The sequence below is a fragment of the Notamacropus eugenii genome, chromosome 5, assembly GCF_028372415.1.
Source record: "Notamacropus eugenii isolate mMacEug1 chromosome 5, mMacEug1.pri_v2, whole genome shotgun sequence".
NCBI classification, from domain to species: Eukaryota; Metazoa; Chordata; class Mammalia; order Diprotodontia; family Macropodidae; genus Notamacropus; species Notamacropus eugenii.
This window is the reverse complement of record NC_092876.1, coordinates 301,374,277-301,393,689: the sequence shown is the minus strand read 5'-3', so window position 1 is coordinate 301,393,689 and position 19,413 is coordinate 301,374,277. Positions and strand designations below refer to the sequence as shown.

Genomic DNA, 19,413 nt, shown 5'->3' with positions numbered 1-19,413 from the left:
TGAGAAGCCTTCTCTCCCTCCCAAACCACAAACACCCATATACTCTGATTCAGAGAAGATGCTATTGACAGTGATAACTCCATGTGTGTGGAGATACAGCTGAAGGGAACTTGGCCAGATGAACAGTCTTTCTTTACTGTGCACACAGGAAGATTGTTTGATTTGTGACTCTAGCTCCTGTCTGCTGTCTGTCACTCTTTTGGACTCTGTCTCATGTAAACAATGTGTCTGAAGCCCATACACTGAAAGAGCCTCCCCCCAAAAGCCCCCCCAATTATAGATGTTTGTAAGGCAGCTGGCTGGCTTGTCTGCTCCTGTAGCTTCTCAGCTGTCAAATTTTTAATACCTTAATGAAAGCAAAGAACCTGATGCTGGGCCAGCTTCAGTTTTCCCAGCTACAAAATGGGGACACCATGCCTGCCCTACCTATCTCTAAGAGGTGATGTAAACATAAGTGAGGAAGACAGAAACCAAGTCAGTCCTGTAAGTGGTACCCTCTGGAGCTTCCACAGTCCCTACACTGTTCAGGGAAGAATTTGTGCCTTTCTGGTTTAAGGACAGTGAAGATTCTCCAGGCTATCTGGAGTGAGATTAGAGAAAACCAAGATGTTAATATGATTTGCATGCATGATACTGAAATGATGGCTTATTATCCTTGTATTTCTTCTTGCTATCACCAGAGAAGGAAACACTGACAATGATTGCAAACTAAAACACATAATTTTAAAAAAGGCTAAAAAACCTTTTGTTAGAGCGTCCATATTTTTTCATTAGGTTTGCTGGTTATAGGAACATTTTCTCTCTTCATCTTACCTGTTGCTGAGTCTTGGCTGTTTTGTCACTGTTCCAGTCAGGGAGATTTGTCTCATTTTCCATTGTTTTCCCAGTATATTCAAATGATGTCTGAGGGCTTAACTCTGTTTCATTTTGCCGTTGCAAGTTATTTATTCCTGAATGAAGAAATTGATATTAAAATTACAGGTCATTAGACAATAAGCTCCTTGAAGGCCGGGACTACTGTTTTGCCTCTTTTTGTATCCCTAGCACTTAGCATTGTTCTGCCTCACTTAATGAAAGCTTACTGATTGATTGAGGTCAACATCCATCTTACAAATGTCTTTGAAAAGGAGTTGGGTTAAGGCATAACAAAAATTCTGTCAAAATTAGCTGGCATACCTGGCATTTTATCAACTGTATCTCTACTTCTTAGAAATTCTGCATAGTTAGGGTATGACAATAACCACTACCCATAATGATTCCATTACTTCAAGCTAGGCTTTGGGGATATAAAGACAAAGCTGAAATAGTCTCTGCCTTCAAGGAACTTACCTTCTTCTCTAGGGGAGGGGAGCTAATACAATATGTGGACACATAAAACAATGAACAAAGTAATATAAAGTGATAACTCAAGGCACTGAAAAATCCTAAAGCAGCCTATAAGATATCACAGAAAGATATACCATTAGAGAAAACAACCCCAGACATCATTATTTCCAAACCCTTCATTTCACAAAAACTGAAGCCTAGAGAAGCTTGCTGAAAGCCATAACAGTAAACCCAAGACTTCTACCAAGAAGCTTTGGATTTTAACTCAATGTCTTTTTTTAAAATAAGCTATACTTTTTTGTCCAACAATGCTAATGTCTCTGAGGATTCTTGTCCTTGAAAATATCAGATGAAAAAAATTTACTGCCTCCCTTTTGACCTCTATCAAGATGAAGGGTTACGAAAGGCCTTTCTGAAACAATCGGCATGTAAGGGGAAGTTATAGTAATTGTGATTTGAATACAACCACAAGATTTGTGCAGTGACTTCATATACTGTTACATGGAAAGATAAAAATCAATCTGAAGGCAAACACACAAACCAGGAAGAGAGAGCCTTCATAATAACACACCCATATGTATATATACATATACATTTATACACACACACATATATAATCCGCAATGCTTCTGGAATTCAATGGCAATTTTTATTTGGTGGAGAGAAAGGGCTGGAATGGGTGAGAAGAAAATATCTAGGGAATGTGTTCACCTAACATTCTACCATATACCACTTTTTAACATCTTCTTATGACAATTTAATTAAGACACAAACCTTAGAATGCCAGTGCAGTGAATATTAGCAGGATGATCAGAACGATCTCCCTGCTCTCCCCTTCTTATGAAGCAATTCAGTGCTTGCAGTTTCTATTCAATTTGTTATAATGACAGTGTTTAATCATGGAGTCTAGTCTACAGTGCACTGCTGAATTGAGGTCACACATGTGACTGTTCAAGCATGGAGCACATAATCTATAACTGAGATTTCTTCTTTGAATCTGTGGAAGCTGTGCCAATAATTAACTGCATTTATTTTTTTAATAATATGCATTAAAACCCTCTTAAGTGGGGCTTTGGGTTGAAATGAGCAGAAGAGTTTGCAGTGAAGCAGAGAAGGAGTTTTTGCATTCTTGTAGATGGGCAAGATTCTGTTCAGGGAATACTGCAGTGAAATTTACTCAGAGATAAATAATTAAAAGCTTTCTCTTCTAATTTCTCACAAACTTGTGATGCAGCCTGTATTTGTGGTTCCATTTTAATCACCAAATCATGGGTGAAACTCTTCAACCTAATACTCTACTTCATTTGCTGACTAGATACAATTACTTGTGTGAGGAATGCATCATAAACCATACAAGTTAAAAATCATTTAGCGTCACCTTGGACTGCAATAAATATGTTTAATCTATAATGTGTGATGAAAAAACTTTGAACTTTAAACTACTCCTGCCTTTAATCATAATAGCTGATTTCAATTGACTGCAATTTCCATGGAACTACACATTTTGGGGAAGCTCCAGTTTCAGTCGATTGAAGTTAATGTACAATCGCTGCTGTTACATCAAAACAAACCTTTTATGATCTGGCACATAAATATATTTGTACGGGATAAGAACATGTCAGAAGACATATGTTTATACTTAAAGGGAAAACAACATTTGAATTAAACTTATGTCCCGAACCCAAACTGTTCCATATTCAGAGTTCAGTTCTGTAAGTAAAGATCTATAAATATGTGTGTCTCTTTATCTGTCTATCTATCCATCCATCTCTCCATCTATCTATGTTTATACTGTGTATCTAATGTTTTACTCTTGTATGGTAGGAACAATTATCAAGTTTTTATTTAATAGAAGAGATTGTATCTTCCTTAGAAGCAACTGGCATGACCTTATGCAAGCCATTTTGTTTTACCTTCTAGACTATAGCTAAATTTTCTGAGCATCAACATTTCCGTCTGGTCTAGGTCACATACTTGTTCACCTCAGACAAACATACTGGGAACCTTTTCTGCAACATATTTTACATTTTTGTCAACCAGTGCATTATTATGGTATATCTGTTAATAACACCAGACACCAGGGCAGGAAAGCAACCTAATTTGAAAGGTAATTGGCATTTTTACCTGAGGAAGCTGGTTTGGGGAGGCGACTTTGAAAAGGTCGAATACCTTTGGCAGTCATGACGGGATCAGATGTGGAATGAACAATGATGCTTTCTAAGGAGCCCTGGCTATTTGCTTCAGAAGGCACTTCTCGCTCAAGCGTTTTGGCTTTGATTGGGGGAGCTGAAGGAAGGGTTTCCTGGAGAGACAGGAAAGGTTCTGATTCCACAGAGGTGTCTGGTTTGCATGTATGCCGTCCAGTGGAACGATTTCCCGAGTCTGGGAGTGGGAAGGTTCCTATCCCACTGTCCAGTGTTCTCATCTGGCAGCTAGACTCTAAAATAAAACAAAATTGTGTGATAAGGAAGGTCAAGACAAAAAGAAACAGGGAGCTGAAACACAGCAAAAATGATTGTTGTGGGGAAAAAGGCACCTGGGAAGAAAGTCTTTCCGGAAAGAAAAATAATTAATATTCAGAAAATAATTTCGGTTATAAAGAAAATTCCATTGTGATGTACATGAATTATTTCTTTATGGGAAGCTTCCACTCAAAGAGTATTGAGGAAGTAAAGCCAAACCAGAAGAATTAAGACTTTTTAATGATCCTTAGTTTTTCTACAGAAAAGGAAAATTAATTGGAGAGCATAAAGTGTTTTGTATTCTTCTTTTATGATCTTGGAAAAATTGTTACATCTACCAATTAGATAAAACTTATCATTGAAATGGAGATGATAGCTATGTGTAAATACAAATTAATTTGACATATGAATAAAAATAACTGCATTCTTTTTACCTAGATGATTATTAATCATATAATCAAATTTATGGCATCCTTTGGCCTTCTTTTATTCGCCTCATCAAGACAAGTAATTCCTATGTCATGATGCTTTGCCCCAAACTCTTCCTTTTTCTTTGAAATATATATGTATACATGTTTCACTTTGCCCTAACTATTCAAGAATCCATTGATTTCACAGGTGGAGGCATAACAATCTGAGCCAATGAAGATTATAACCTCTCAGCTACCTAGTAGGTTGTCTTTAAGAGTTATGGTTGAAATAGAGAAATGCAAATTAAAAGAACTTTGAGATATCATCTCACACCTATCAAATTGGCTAAAATGATAGGAAAAATGACAAATATTGCAGGGGATGTGGAAAAATTAGGACAGGAATACATCATTTGTAGAATTATGAACCAACCTAACCATTTCTGGAGAACAATCTGGAATTATGTCCAAAGTGTTATATATCTTTTGACTCAGCAATACCACTATTAGGTCTGCTTCCCAAGGTGATCAGGGAAAAAGCAAAAGAACCTGCATGTTCTAAACTATTTATAGCAGCTCTCTTTGTGGCAGCAAAGAACTAGAAATTGAGGGGATGTCTATCAACTGGGGAATGGTTAAACAAGTTGTGGTATATGATGCTGATGGAATATGTCAATGCTGTAAGAAATGGTGAGCAGGATGATTTTAGAAAAAAAAAACATGGAAAGACTGGCATGAAATAATGAAGAGTGAAACAAGCAGAATCAAGAGAAGAATAATTGTGAATGACTTCCAGGGGTGGGGAATCTGCAGCCTCTAGGCCACATGTGACTCTCTGGGTCCTCAAGTGCAGCCCTTTGATTGAATCCAAACTTCCCAGAACAAATGCCCTTAAAAGGGTTCTGTAAAAGGTTCTGTAAAACTTGGACTCAATCAAAAAGCTCCACCCAAGGACCTAGAAGACCACATATGGCTTTGAGGCCATAGGTTCCCTACCCCTGGAACTATTCTGAGTATTACAAATATTCAAATCAACAACAAAAGGACCTATGAAGGAAGATGCTATCCACCTCCACAGAAAGAAGTAACAGAAGCATGCACAGTATGCTTTTGCAGGGAGACAGTTCAGAACTTAAAATATAACGGAAATTAAATTAAATTGAAATATAAACAAAATAAAAAGATCCCCCCAAAAGAGTTACAGCTGAAAAGAGCTCCAGGAGCTAAGTGATTCAGTTTTAGTCAATAAGATTTTATTAAGCACCTACTATATACTAGGCACTATACTAAACACTGGGGTTACAAAAACAGACAAAACCCCCCAACAACCTGCTTTTAAGTAGCTGGACCCTGATTCAAATCTGGCCTCTGACATTCACTAGCCATGTGACCCTGGGCAAATTATCTAACCACTATCTACCTTGATTCCCTCATCTGTAAAATGGGGACAATAAAAGCTTCTACCTCCCAAGGCTGCTATCAGATTCAAGTGAGAAAACATATGTAAAGTGCTTTGCAAAGCTTAAAGCATTATTATTAGCAACATTATTATGATTATGAATCTCTCTGAACTTCAGTAGGCCAGCCTTCAAACAACATACAGCTTGTCCCTAGTCTAGCACTTGAAGATTTCCAGCTCTATCGGACTTTTGAGTTTGTGTGATTACAATCCAGGGTCATCTCCATGTCACAAAGAAACATCAAAAGAAGATTTCATTGATGGTTATTTTACCTTGCCAAACATGTCATATTCACAGAAATACATATATGTTGAGGTATACAGCAGACATATACCTATATACTTATACATATACATACATATATAATAATATCCAAAAAATAATTACAAATTTAAATCCCAAAACGATGACTTGTTTTTTTTTTTGTCCTGAGTGGCTGGATTAGTTGCTTCCAAGACCTAGCTGTCATATAAAATGAACCCTAGACAGAAGAAATTCTTTGAACGAAGCATCTTATTTTATCAGCAAACTAGGAAAATCTAGTATTTGTATTACTTGAATCATCTTGAATGACATTTAAAAAATGACATTTAAAAAAATGAATGTGAGCTCCTTAGGGGCAGGGAACCATATTTTTGCATTCCCAGCCTTTAGTACAGTACATGGCACATAAATGCATGTGGGTTGATTGATTGAAAATGGAAAATCAACCATTTGTTTGCTTTGTAATTACTATGTTCTCAGCCTGGTGCTAGGCACCTTGGGACATATAACAGAAGCATAAGACCTAGTCCCTAGCTCTTGAGACACTTATAGTCAATTAAGAAGGGAAGTCTAACTCACATAAAATAACAATGAACACCACAAGCAGAATATAACTAAGTACTAAAATACGTGTCACAGACTGTAATTGCTATGGAAATAAAAGGTGGAGGAAGGAAGATCTGTGAGGCCTTCTGGACAAGGTGGGACAAGGTATCCTTGTCTTAAAGGATAGAAGGGACTTAGGGAAAGTTGAGGTGGGAGGGGGGAGGAAGAAAGCATTCTTAGGTGGGAAGATGGAAGGCTGGAATGTATGGCTAGGGATTATGTGAATACAGTATGCTCCAGGAGAGTGAGGAGATGAGCTTTACTACAACAGTGGGGGATGTGATGACTTGGAATGCAACAGATGACCTTGGCTTCATTGATGTCTGACCGAAGTGCTCCACAATGCCTGCTTCAGCCTCTTTCTTGACTGTTGGAACAAACTATCCTTATTCACCCATTCTACCTAAGGAAGCATTCACATGCTTGGAGTAGACATCCCCCTAACTCACCAAAGGGTTTGAGGACCCTGGTCACCCTCAACCTAGTTTAGTCCAACTGTTGAGATGGTTTACCAGGGTGTGACTACTGCTTATGCTACAGCTTCTTAGAACCACATTTGAGGGTTGAGTGCCAGGTAGATACTACATGTAGATGAGCAGCCCTGAAAAGAGCTCAGCAGGGGTGGTAGTTCCAAGCTAGGGATCTTGGAATCTTTAGCAGAACTCCCTTAAAGTTCATATTCTCCAAAATTCAAGTGCCCATAAGAAGTGAATAAAATGAGGCAGAGGAGATTATGGGAGAAGGAGGCAGATAAGCATACAATGTAAAAAAAAAAAAAAACTGCCTCTAGAGTCAGAGAACCTGGGTTTAAATCCTTCCTCTGATGCTTACCTATGAAAAAGTGGAAAAGTCAAGAAACTATCATGTGCCTCAGTTCCTCATCTATAGAATGAAGCAGTTAGACTAACTCTAACATCCTTTCCAGTTTTGGCCTATGATCTGATATTGAATAAACTGTTCTCAGTTAGCTGGGCATGGATGACATGTTCTGTGTGTAATCCATAAGTGGCCTGACAATGGGATTAGTTTCAGGGAATGACAGAATATTAGTTTTGTAAGACATAAGAGTGAGGTTCATCCAAAATTCTGAAATGGATCAGAGAGATGGACTAGATGTGAAGAAAGTCTAGATATCCCCTGAATCAATCAATGAATGGCACATAAACTAGGCCATGCCCTGTGGGTCTTCTATAAAAAAGCAAGTCAATTTGAAACCTAGCATTCGATTATCTTGCATTTTAGAGCAGAGTGCCATTCCAGTTAAGCCTCTGAGAGAGAACTGCTTGGGGGGAGGGGAGAGGAAAGAGACAAAGCCTCATCTCTTCCTCCCTCTCATCGATCAAAGAGAGCCTTTATGAACTTTGGAAGGATGGAGGATTTAGGCTTCTCATCATGCTTCTCCCAGCATCCCAAGAAATGACTGGCAGCAGTGTCTCCATTGAATGAGATGGACACACTGAAGAACACACAGCTTCAGAACTCTATAGGAAGTCCAATAGAAAGCTATACAGTGCCCCAAAGAATTCTACAATGGAGAAAAAAAGACTTCCAATAGTCAAGAGCTATTAGTTCACTTCTTTGTCAAACGAGCTCTATAAGCTTGAGTCCATTTTTTTACTAGACTCTATGTACTTATGGGAAACTGTATTATAGACTTTTTTGGGGGAGGGGGAAGAATTTTGTTATACAGTTTTTTGTTGTTTTTTTGTTTTTGTTTTTTACCATAAAAAGTGAATTAAGTCTGGATGGCTGATAATCAGTGAGTGAAAGCACACCAATGGGAGACTGAACTATAACTTTCAAAATCTAGCCCTCAGCAACTTGGGGTCTCTTAGAACTCTAAGTGGAGAATCAGGTAGCTACCCTCTGAGGACCCATTCTGCCGGGGCAAATGGGGATTTGAGAGAGTAGCTCTAGAACCTGTGCTACAAAAGGATCTTCAAGAACATCTAGTCCAACTCTCTCATTTTACATATGAAAAAATTGAGGTCCTAGAAGGGAAAATTAACTAGGCTGGTATATTTCTAGTAATTTTTCTGAGAGTAGGTAGTATAAGAGCATCAAAAGTCTAGCATGCAAACAGAGTGGCCTGTGCCTCAAGGTCACTGGGGCATATTCACGGATTGGGATAAGGCTTCAGGGAGGCGTGATGGTCAGAGAGAAGCAAATGAGGATTCTGGTCTAATTTTGATCCTCTATTGAGGGTACAAGACTCTCCTAGAATCCGTTCATTTAAAACATTCCTTCTCTCTTGAACTAGAAAACATGCAATATAGTTACAATGGTACCTGACAAGACAAAAAGAAATGATTGGTATTCAAAGACTCCCAGAGAATTGCGTGCACTGCCATCAAGCTCAGAGAGAACCTGCTATTAACGCCTGCTTTTGTTACTGATGCTGAAAGGACTCTTCTGTAAGTAACTATGATATGAGGTACAGGAAGACATTCTCAGTCTCTGACTGCATATGCCAAGTTTCATCCTCAAGTGCAATTTTTTTTTTCTCCTGAAGATATAAATCTCTGGAAATAAGAGCTTATATTGGAAATGCTGACACAGTCTTTATATAGTTTCTTGAAGGTGTTGTAGCATTCTTGTAGTTCATGAGAAACATTATAACTGAAAAAAATGTGAGATATTATGCTGTTGAAGGCAGTTTTTCTTGGGAAATTGGAGGGAGTCATAAGATAATCACGTAGCCAAAGTGGAGAGGGGGGACTGAACTCTAGTCATCATAAACCTTCTTGTATCCTGAATAACTTTATTAAATTCCTAATCTTACCAAGTGTATATGCTCATATTTGTGGCTGGGAAGCCCAGTAGGCGAGACTGGACTAGTGAAATAAAGGTCATGGATTGGGTCTCTGTATGAGTCAGTAGGTTTTGTACTGCTCCATGGCCACAGACTAGACCTTTAGCCCTCATCAACTGTCTTGAGAACGTATTATCAGAAACTGTCTCTTTCTGTCTTTTCATTCCTCATTCCAGGCAGACACTTTATGTATTTAATTTATTCCTACCTACATGCTCTAAACTAGCCATGCTTAGGATTCATTCCTCCTTTAACAGGGAATGAATATGTCTCTGGGATTAGGAACTATCAGTACTGGGGATTTGTGGGTAAGAGAAAAATCTAGACTGGGGATACAGAGACCTGAAGACTAGATAGAACCAGCTGGATGGGGCAGAAATTTGGAAAGGCTCTATCAATGGGAGCTTTTAGTAAGTTTAGATATATGTGGAAAGGCTAAAGAAAGTTTGGCCCTAGGAAATAGGTGGCTATGCAGGCAGATAGAAAGTCAATATCAGGGAGAGCCAGCAAAAAGCGACTAATGAGTGAGTAATCCATCAGGCAGGCAGAGAACAGTGTCATGGTGGTATAGTGGTAGGCACTGATTTGGCAGAAGTTCAGGCAAACACACAGACAGCATCACAGATGGCTGGAAATAGGCAATGGAGACCAATCACTTGGGCTGTGGTTCATGGACATATTTGCAATCTTTGGAATGACTAGTGAGAAGGGGATAGGGAGAATTGGTTAGGGTACTAAGATAGAAATTTAGGCATGATGGAATGACATGCAACACTAGTTTTTGTAATAAAGGTAAGTGAGAAGTTTGATCACAGGTGGCATGGTAGGTAAAAAGCTGGACTTGAAAACCAGTCTGGCTTTGGACACGCACAAGGTATGTGACCTTGGGCAAGTCAATTAAACTTTATTAACTAGAAGGAAGATAATAATAGCATTTACAGAATTGTTGTTATTTTTGCTTGTACTTGTATTTCCGACTCTTAGCCCGCTGCATGGTACATAATAGGCACTTACAGCTCAGCTGTTCCAGTTCTGGCTCTTTGCTCTTTGGCCAAAAACCACTGCCATTTCTAGCACTTCTTAAATGGAAGGGGTTGCAAATGGTAAAAGCTGAAGAAGCCCTCGTCTATACCCTAGTGTAATAGCAGGTATAACTTTAGTCATAAGGGGGATGCAGGAAATGCAAATTCTTCACCACAGTCAGAAATTGTCCGTGTTCTACTGGTAGGGAACAGGGAATAAGAGAGAAGGATAAGGAGGATTCTCATTGAATATGGAAGATGACCATATGTTAATTCCAAGCACAGACTACCTTTTCTTTTAAAGTGAGAAGGGATCTCCAGTCATCTCCTAATTATAAGGTTCTCAGATTTGTCAAACTGCGACTTCCTATGGTCAGAGTTCCAGAACTTCCATAAAACAGACTGAACTTACATGTATAAATTTATCCATTATTGAATACCTACTTGTGCAAAGGCTGTTGCATGTTCTCAGTGAAATGAGAAATGGGGACTGTCCTCCGGGAGCTTATAGTATAACTGGGGAGATCAGAGATACACACGTGAAACAGTAAGTAATCATATAAGGTAACATGGCTAAGTACGCACATAATTTCAGAAGACTGGAGGAGGGAGAAATCACTGTGAGCTGGAGCAGTCTTAAAAAAAATTCATAGAGGAATTTGGCATTGAACTGTGAACTGAAGAATATGTAGGATGTGGATAGAGAAAATTTATATTTCATTTGTGATGTTTTTCTCCACTCTGAGTAGTCTTGCCACACAATAAGATGTCAGTCAGTCAACAAGAGTTAGTGCAACCACTGACAAAGACTTTCTCAGTCACTTGTATAAAGCTTCTCACTGGTATGAATTCTCTGATGTTGAAATTTAAGGCATTATATAAAAATCTTCTATAATCATTAAATTTGTAAGATTTCTTTCCAGTAAGAATACAATCAATGAGTAGAGAGAATTTTTCCGGATAGAAGAAGCCATGTGAGCAACACCAGAAGTAAGAGTTACATGGATTATCCAAAGACAGTCCAGTGGTGTTACTCATCTCTACTCCCATCTCAAATTTAAAAAAATGTATCAAATATAGGATGACCTAGAGATTACTGGAAATATGTTCTATTGCCTCCTAGGGGGATTTGCTGCAATCTGGTTAGTTCCTTATAGCAGAGCTCTCCAAATTCTTTCAATCATTCCTCCCATTGGTAAAAAATGTAAAAAAAAATAATTTTGAGAATCTATGTATTTACTTATCTATAAGTAATATTCCTATTCGACTTCATTGTAATAATCATGTGTATTATAAAACCTATATAGAATAGAAATTTTAAAGGATAAAACAGTGCTGAAATAATACTGGATCCCAAAATTAATAGAGAGCCATTGGAGCTTATTGAGCAAAAGATTGGCACCAGTGTCAGACCTGCAAATTAGGAAAATTCCTTTGGCAGCAGTTTGGAGAAGAAATTTGAGGAATGAGACTCAAGGCAGAGAGACAAACTGAAGGTTATTACAATAGTTCAGATAAGAGGTAATAAGGACCTGAACTGGTTGGCTGTATGAGCAGAGAAGGGAACAGTTGAAAGAGAAATAGCAGAGATAGAAAAAAGATTGTGTATGTGAGGTGAAGGAAAAGGAGAAGTCGAGAGTGATACTCCTGTCCCAAGTCTATAGAACTGGAAGGACAATGGTATCCTCAACTCCAGTAGGGAATTTAGGAAGAAGTATTGATTAAGGGGAAGTGATGATGTAATGAGATCTGTAATGCAGTTCACAAACTGACTCATCCCTTGCAACTTACTCTGCCCTATCAAAAATGAAAAAGGTCATTGCCTTAAGCATAGAATGATGGATGAAAAAGCATTTATTAAACACTTACTGTGTTCTTAGCATAGTGTTTGGCTGCCCTGAAGAAGTTTGTATTTCAGTAAGTGAGGACAATATGCACAGAGTATTTTTGATTAATATGTTACCAGGAATTGAGAGTAAGGTCACAGAGGAGTAGATTGACAGACTGTCTCCATAAAAGAGTTGCTTTGATCACGATTGCAGAACTAGGGAGGATAGTTGAAAAGAGGCAAAGCTGCTGGTGAGACTGTCCTGACAACTGCTAGAGGGTAGTGAGTGAAATGAAGCATGACTCAGGTCTGCCTGAATTATTGGGTCTGGTGAGGCACTTACCCATTTAGGATAGGATGGCCTCGTGGATGGGTTTTCCAGACCTAAGAGAGTTAAAAGCTACAAAGAGATATAGGCAACAGAGCATAAGGTGAAATATTTTGTTTTCATAGCTTCAGATGCCTGGTTAGGCTAGATAACTGCTTTAAGGGCTAATGCTGAAGCAAAACCATGGGAAGTCAAAGATGGGAAGGGACGGAGAAGGGTAGAATTAAGCAACAAGGGATGAAAGGGTGGCAAAGTTAGGATGGATGCAAGACTGTGACTGGCAATTGGGGTAGGGTAGAATGCAACTCATCTTCCTATTTTTTCGAGTGTTTATTCACACAGCCTTTCAGTTCATGCTGCTAGTTCCCCCTGTGGAAATCAAAATAAGTGGAAAAAATTCTTCCTGAACCAGTGAAAGACTACAGAATATTTAAATAGAAATAAAGTCTTTACTTTGACTCACATAGGATAAAACTAGAAAACTATAACATACATGAACTGATGTAGCATGGAAGGATTATCTTTGTTGTTTCAATGGTGTTCAGTCACTACTCGTGAATGCTCTTGCAAGAGGCAGTGAGTGATTCCTTGCCACACTGCCCCATATATTAAAAGATCAGGCTGGGTCACCACTTTTAGGCAAGTAGGTAGCATAAGGATGGAGCACTGGGCTTGGAATCAGGAAAACTCATCTTCATGAATTCAAATTAACCTCAGACACTTACTATCCATGTGACCCTGAACACGTCACTTAACGCTGTTTGCCTCAGTTTCTGCATCTCCGAAAAAAGCTCGAGAAGGAAATGGTGAACCATTATCTTTGCCACAAAAACCCCAAGGGGGGTCTTGAAGAATCAGACACCACTGAAATGACGGACCAGATTCACCGCCTTAGCATCTCATTTGTAAAAGGGCTCGTTCTACCTGAAAAAGAATACTAATGAATAACAACACGACTAAACACAAATTAATGATGAAAAGTTTTTGGTGAGCTTGCTTCATTTGCAGCACCCACTAACTTATAAACACTTTCTATGCTGTAGGGTTTACACAAAGCTGTTTTGTTAAAGGGTTTAACTATGCTTCTGGGAATCGGATTCCCCTTATCATTTCACTGGGCAAATATTCTCTTTCAAAGATAGCATGAAAGGACAATTCAGGCTTGCTCGAGTATCAACAATCACAAATTCCCAAATTAGCAGAATCACTGTTAATAAGGTGTTTGTGTGTCTGCAAGGCAGGTCACAAATCGCTCCTCAGCCTTCTTCAGAACTATTTTATAATGCTGTAATCATTCACACTGTGCTGCTTTTTACATACACGAATTCATCTATCTAGAAGAATTTTATAAGTTAAACTAAGAATATTAGACTTTCCAGATAATTAATAAAAAGATATAGACAAGTCAAGGTCCTGTGATTCTAAAGGTAGGGATACTCCCTCTTCTGAGGCAGATTGTAATTCATAATTTACAACCTTGGGAGTTTCTTGTGGCAACCTCAGTGAAGCTGTGATCTGCATACATACAAAGTGTTGGGTAGGATCTGAACTCAAGTCTTCATGACTCCACCCTTATTTATTATTCCATGCTGTCTCTCTTTATGATCTATATAAGATCAATTAAATTGTATTTTCAGAACATTTCATAGGAAGGGGACAAAAAAAGGTAAGATCTCTCATTGTAAGGAACTATTTCCTCCTCCTGAGGAACTGTAATAGAGGTATGTAAGTAGTACTCCAAAATGATTTCATGCTGCAGTTAGCTCTGGGAAACTTTTGTTCAGTGATCCTGCTTTCTGGAAAGCATTTCAGTGTTCACAGCCTGATGTGAGAGTTCTGGGAGGTCACTGATACAAAGGCTGTGATGGAATCCCAGCCTTCTACCAGATCCTGCATCAGAGTGATTAGTGTGCTAGCAAGATCCCTTCCTAAGCAACCACTCTTGGCTACAATTTTCCCTGGTGGACAGTCAAGCAACCACATTAATGAACTCCTGCCAACTCTAAAGCATGGAGCTAGATGCTCGGTGGATTTAAAAACCAAAAGCAAAGAAGACACTGACCATCCCGAGGAAGCTAAATGTTGACCTGTGTCGATAATAATAGGTTCTTTCTCTAGTGACCTTAAGAAAAGGAGGGCAACACCAGAACGCTAAAATCTCAAAGTATATTTTGACTTGGAAACTTATATCACGTCTATAAAAAGTTTCAGCAAAGCATGCAACAGATGATATTGCATAGCCTGTTAGCTTCAAAGGGAGAATCTCTTGTGGATGACTGTTTTTCCCCCAATATTCATGCCAAATTACTAATGAGCTCTCTCTTCTCTTTCATAATGTGATTTCCTGTGTAAATAAGTTTTTGCAAGATCGTTCTGTAGGTTCATAAACATCTTTAGGTTACATGTGGTATTGGCAAGAGGAACCTAAGACTACAGATGGTAGAACAGAATTCTTTATTTGCACATCCTTCTCTTCATTTGCAGGATGGAGCCAAGTTACAGAACTAAGCTTTTAAAAAAAATATCAATGTCAGTTTCATTCTAGATTTTTTTCCATAAATGTATCTAATTAACCAAAGAAGAGTAAAGCCTACAGTGACCCTTAGAATCAGAAATTTAACCAATCCACTGGTTGAAATAAGAATTGTATGGTGGGTGATAGCTTTAGAATGGATGGGGATGGGTAAACTCTAAATTCAATTGGATTAAAGCCTCCTCTACTTTGAATACTGATCATGCTAGAAAATACACACATGTTAAAAATAGGCAACTCCTTTGTAAGCAGGATATGAAGGGTCTGTGATTGTGTCAATCTATGGAACTCCCATCCCTCACCTTACAAAGACAGGCAACTTACCTATAATTTACTAGTTAAATCCTAATGAATTGCCCCAAACACGTGGGAGTTCAATGACTTGTTCAGGCTTATACAGAAGTGGTATCAGAGGTGGAAATTAAACCTACATGCTCCTAACTCCAATCCCAACAATCCTGCTTCTGTATCTTGTTACCACTGTGAAATCAGAGAATGAATATATGAAGGAACACAGAAGAAAAATAGGGAAACTTGAAGCTTCTCTGTAAAGGGTTGTGTTACTATCTTATGTCACATCCTGTATAAAGCACTAGTTTTTCACAAGAACATAAGTGCCATACTAGGTCACACTCTTCATATAGACTTGACAAGGCTAGCTAGAGATCTGTCTCTGGTAGCCATTCATGAACCTACTATTTGTGAATTTATATAAACCTTCTTGGCCCTGGTTATATTTGCAGCTCATATGACCCTGTAGAATATACTCTTGCCGCTTAATACTCTATTTTAAAATTTATTTGAAAACTTTCTCTTCCAAGTTTCTAGAGCTATCCCAGTCATACAGGGTAGGGATATTAACTCTTTCCATGACTTTCATTATTTTATCAAATTTGACCACATGTTCTCTCAACTTTAATTTTTTAAATTAAAGAATTTTATCTTTTGGGGGGTTGGTAGATTATGTCTTCACATATAAGCTCTTCAATCTGTGTGTTCATTATACTTATTCTTGCTAGACTGTCTTATTTGAAGAGCAGTGACCAGAAAGGTAAGTAGGAAGGAAGGAAACAGCCATACCCACATGGAACATTGTGGATATTTTACAAGAGTAGCACAGTGCCTTTTTTATTGTTTTCAATACTTTGTCCCCTTTGTTTTTTGGCCTTTTGTGGAGCAGCAAAATAGGCTGATGCCTTCAGAATGACTCCTAGAATGACTCTTGGGTCTCTTGCCTGGCTCATAATTTGTGGTTCAGAATTCATCATTTTATAACTATGATAGAGATCATTTTCCTGTAAATATATTACTTTCTACTTGTTCACATTAGCACTCATTTGCTACTTTTCTGCCCACACACCTAGACTTGAAATTTTCCAGCCATTTATTCTCATCAATCTGGCATTTCACCATGTAAAAGTGCTTAATTTCTTCTGCAAATTTGGAAAATTCACTGTGTATTACTTTCTCCAGATCATTTACAAAAATGTTCAATTAATTTGTCCCTAATACAATCCCAATGGGACTTCACAGTTGACATTCTTCTATCAAGGGAAATACTTGTTTATCCTTACCTATTGTTTTCTGCATCTGAACCAGAACTATCTACAAGAAAACATTGTCTCTAATCCCATAATAACCTAGTTTTAAAAAAAATTTTAAAGCATCTTTTAGTGTGGAACTTTTAAAGAGGTTTTTAAAAGTCTAATGCATTATGGCTAATGGTTCTTCCTTGGCCACATGATTATTTGAAGAATTTTAGTCTGAGTAAGTAGATTAATAAGTCTTGATTTCTATTCACAGAAAGCATGTCACATTTACTTCTCTCCCTCACCACAAAAAAAGAATTATGCTTACTTACGAGTTCAATGATCCTACCCTTCCTTTAAATGCACCTTTACTCTATCAATACAGGCAATGTGAAATGAAATGGTGAGTAATATGGGATGGAGCTAATGAACAGAGGTAACCAATCTGGCTAAATTCTTCCTAAACCTCCTTTCCTCCAAAGAAGAAGTGTTGCCTTAATTAGCTGGACAATTTCCTCTGATTTTTTTCTTCACCTTTTGATCTCCTTTTATATTATTCAGGGAAGGAAACCTAGAAAATAAGGAGAGAAATTTAACAGACTGTCCTGAATAATGTGCTTAATAAAAGGCCTTTCTTCATCTGAGAGCTGACCATATCTACCTGGATGTCATGTAGACATCTTAAATTCAAAATATCAAAAAGGGAACTGACGATGTGCTCTCCTCCATTCCCAATACACATAAAAGCTCTCCTCTTCTTGGTTTCCCATTTCTTTTGTTCTAAAAAATGCATTTTATTTTTCTGTTTTGTTTTTACACCACATTCATTTCCAAGTAGGACAATCGCCTCCCACCCAGCAAGCTATGCCCTTCTAAAGGAGATTTTAAAAGGAGAAAAAAAAAGCAGATGAACAAAACTTACACAGTGACCTTATACCCATATTCCCACATCTCTTCAATGAAGGGAGGGAGGTGCATTTTCAGTTCTTTTTGGGGGGCCAAGCTTGGGCATATTTACGTAATATTCCCTGTCAGTGTTTTCTCTCTTTCCATTTATATTGCTGCAGTCCTTGGGCATATTGTTTTCTCATTAACTCTTCATCAGGTCATATGTCTTCTTATGTGACTCTGAATTCTTCATATTTATTGTTTCTTATAGCTCAGTAATAATTCATTATATTCATGTACTACAATTTATTTAGTCCAAGATGGGAACCTACTTTGTTTCCAGATCTTTGCTAATATGAAAAGTGCTGCTTTGGGGATATGTAGGACTTTTTCTTCTTCTTTTTCTGTTTTTCTTCTTTTGACCTTGGCTATGCCTCTAAGCTTAACTCTATTTTTGCTGTGGGCATGATTATACTTTCGGTTAGCCAGGGCTACAATTTCAGTGATCCTCCTCTCTTCACCCCTCCCCCATATCTAATCAGTTGTTAAATTTTGTTGATTCTCTGTCCATCACCACTGTCGCTGCTAATCTGGGATGGTATCACAGCTTCCTGTTTGCTTTCCCTATCTAACAATTCTTCTTTGCAACCCATCCACTCTCCACAAGTGCTGAACTGAGAGTCCTACAGCAGAGGTCTGGCTCCATCACACCTTTGCCTAAGAATTCTTAATTTCTCCCTATGGCTTCTGTGAGAAAATGCAAATTCTTAGAGCTGGCATTTGAAGCCCTTTAAACTCTGCCTCCCACATACTGACACCAGTCTTATTACATATTGCTTATGACTCTCTATTTTAGACAAACTGGCCGCCTCATTGCTGTCCTTGAAACTAGCATTGCCGCTCCCATGTCCATGTCTCTGCACAGACTGCCCCCAAGCTTAGAATTCAGTATCCCCTTAGTATCCTGCCAGTTAGGTGGTGCTGTGCCTGGAGTCAGGAAGACTCATCTTCCTGAGCATGAGCTGCGTGATTCTGGGCAAGTGATTTAAGCCTGTTTGCCTCAGTTTCCTCATCTGTAAAATGAGCTGGAGAAGGAAATGGCAAATCACCCAAACATCTTTGCCAAGAAAACCCCAAATCACAGTTACGGAGAGTTGGATAGGACTGACAATGATTGAAAAACAACTTAGTAGCCTTAGCTTTCTGTAAGGTTCAACTTAAGTATCAGTTTTTAGGGGAGGCATTTATCATTTCTCTTCCCCAATCTGACCTCCAGTTTTTAGTGTTCTTTTCCTCCTCAGTTTAACTGACACTTCTATATGTTGTAGCCCTCCTATAAAACATAAGCTCCTTGAGGGAGTTGGGGAGTATTTTTTCTTTTACTGTTTGAATTCCCAGTGATTAGAACAATGTTTTACATGTATCAACCAATCAACAAGCATTTCTTCTGTGTTTTCTAAGTGCCAGGCACTGGAGATACAAAGGCAAAAGTGAAATAGTCCATGCCTCCAAGAAGCGTATATTCTATCAGAAGAGATATCATGTACATATAGAAGTGTGTGCAGAATATATACAAAGTGAAGGCGAAGTAGTTTTGGAATAGAGGGCACTCACGTTTAGGAGGATGAACAAAGGCTTCACACAGAAGGGAAATTTATCCTGGGTTATGAAGGAAAGTGACTGTTCTCTGAGGCAGAGGGGAGGAGGGAGTGCATCCAGGTGAGGATACACCCAGTACAAAGGCACAGTGATAGTGCACATGGAATGACCTAGCTGAGCAATAGCAAATAGATAAGTATGGTTGGACCATAGCATCCACGGGTGGAAATATTGTGTGACAAGACTGAAAAAGTAAGAAGAGACCAAGCTGGGAAGAGTTTTAAATATGAGAGAGGTTTACATTTGATTCTAGAGATCATAGTGGGCCCCTGAAATTTATTGAATA

General features: G+C 38.4%; 1 protein-coding gene across 12 annotated transcripts in view; it reads right to left on the bottom strand.

Annotated features, from left to right (window-relative positions):
- NCKAP5 (NCK associated protein 5) overlaps positions 1–19,413 on the bottom strand; it is a 1,146,457-nt gene that overhangs the window by 60,856 nt on the left and 1,066,188 nt on the right. For all 12 annotated transcript variants that reach the window (XM_072613277.1, XM_072613276.1, XM_072613278.1 and 9 more), the window contains 2 exons: positions 3,451–3,765; positions 814–950 (listed from right to left, as the gene is read on the bottom strand). In XM_072613277.1, coding sequence (XP_072469378.1) covers positions 814–950; positions 3,451–3,765 — 452 coding nt within the window. The remainder of the gene's footprint in view (positions 1–813; positions 951–3,450; positions 3,766–19,413) is intronic.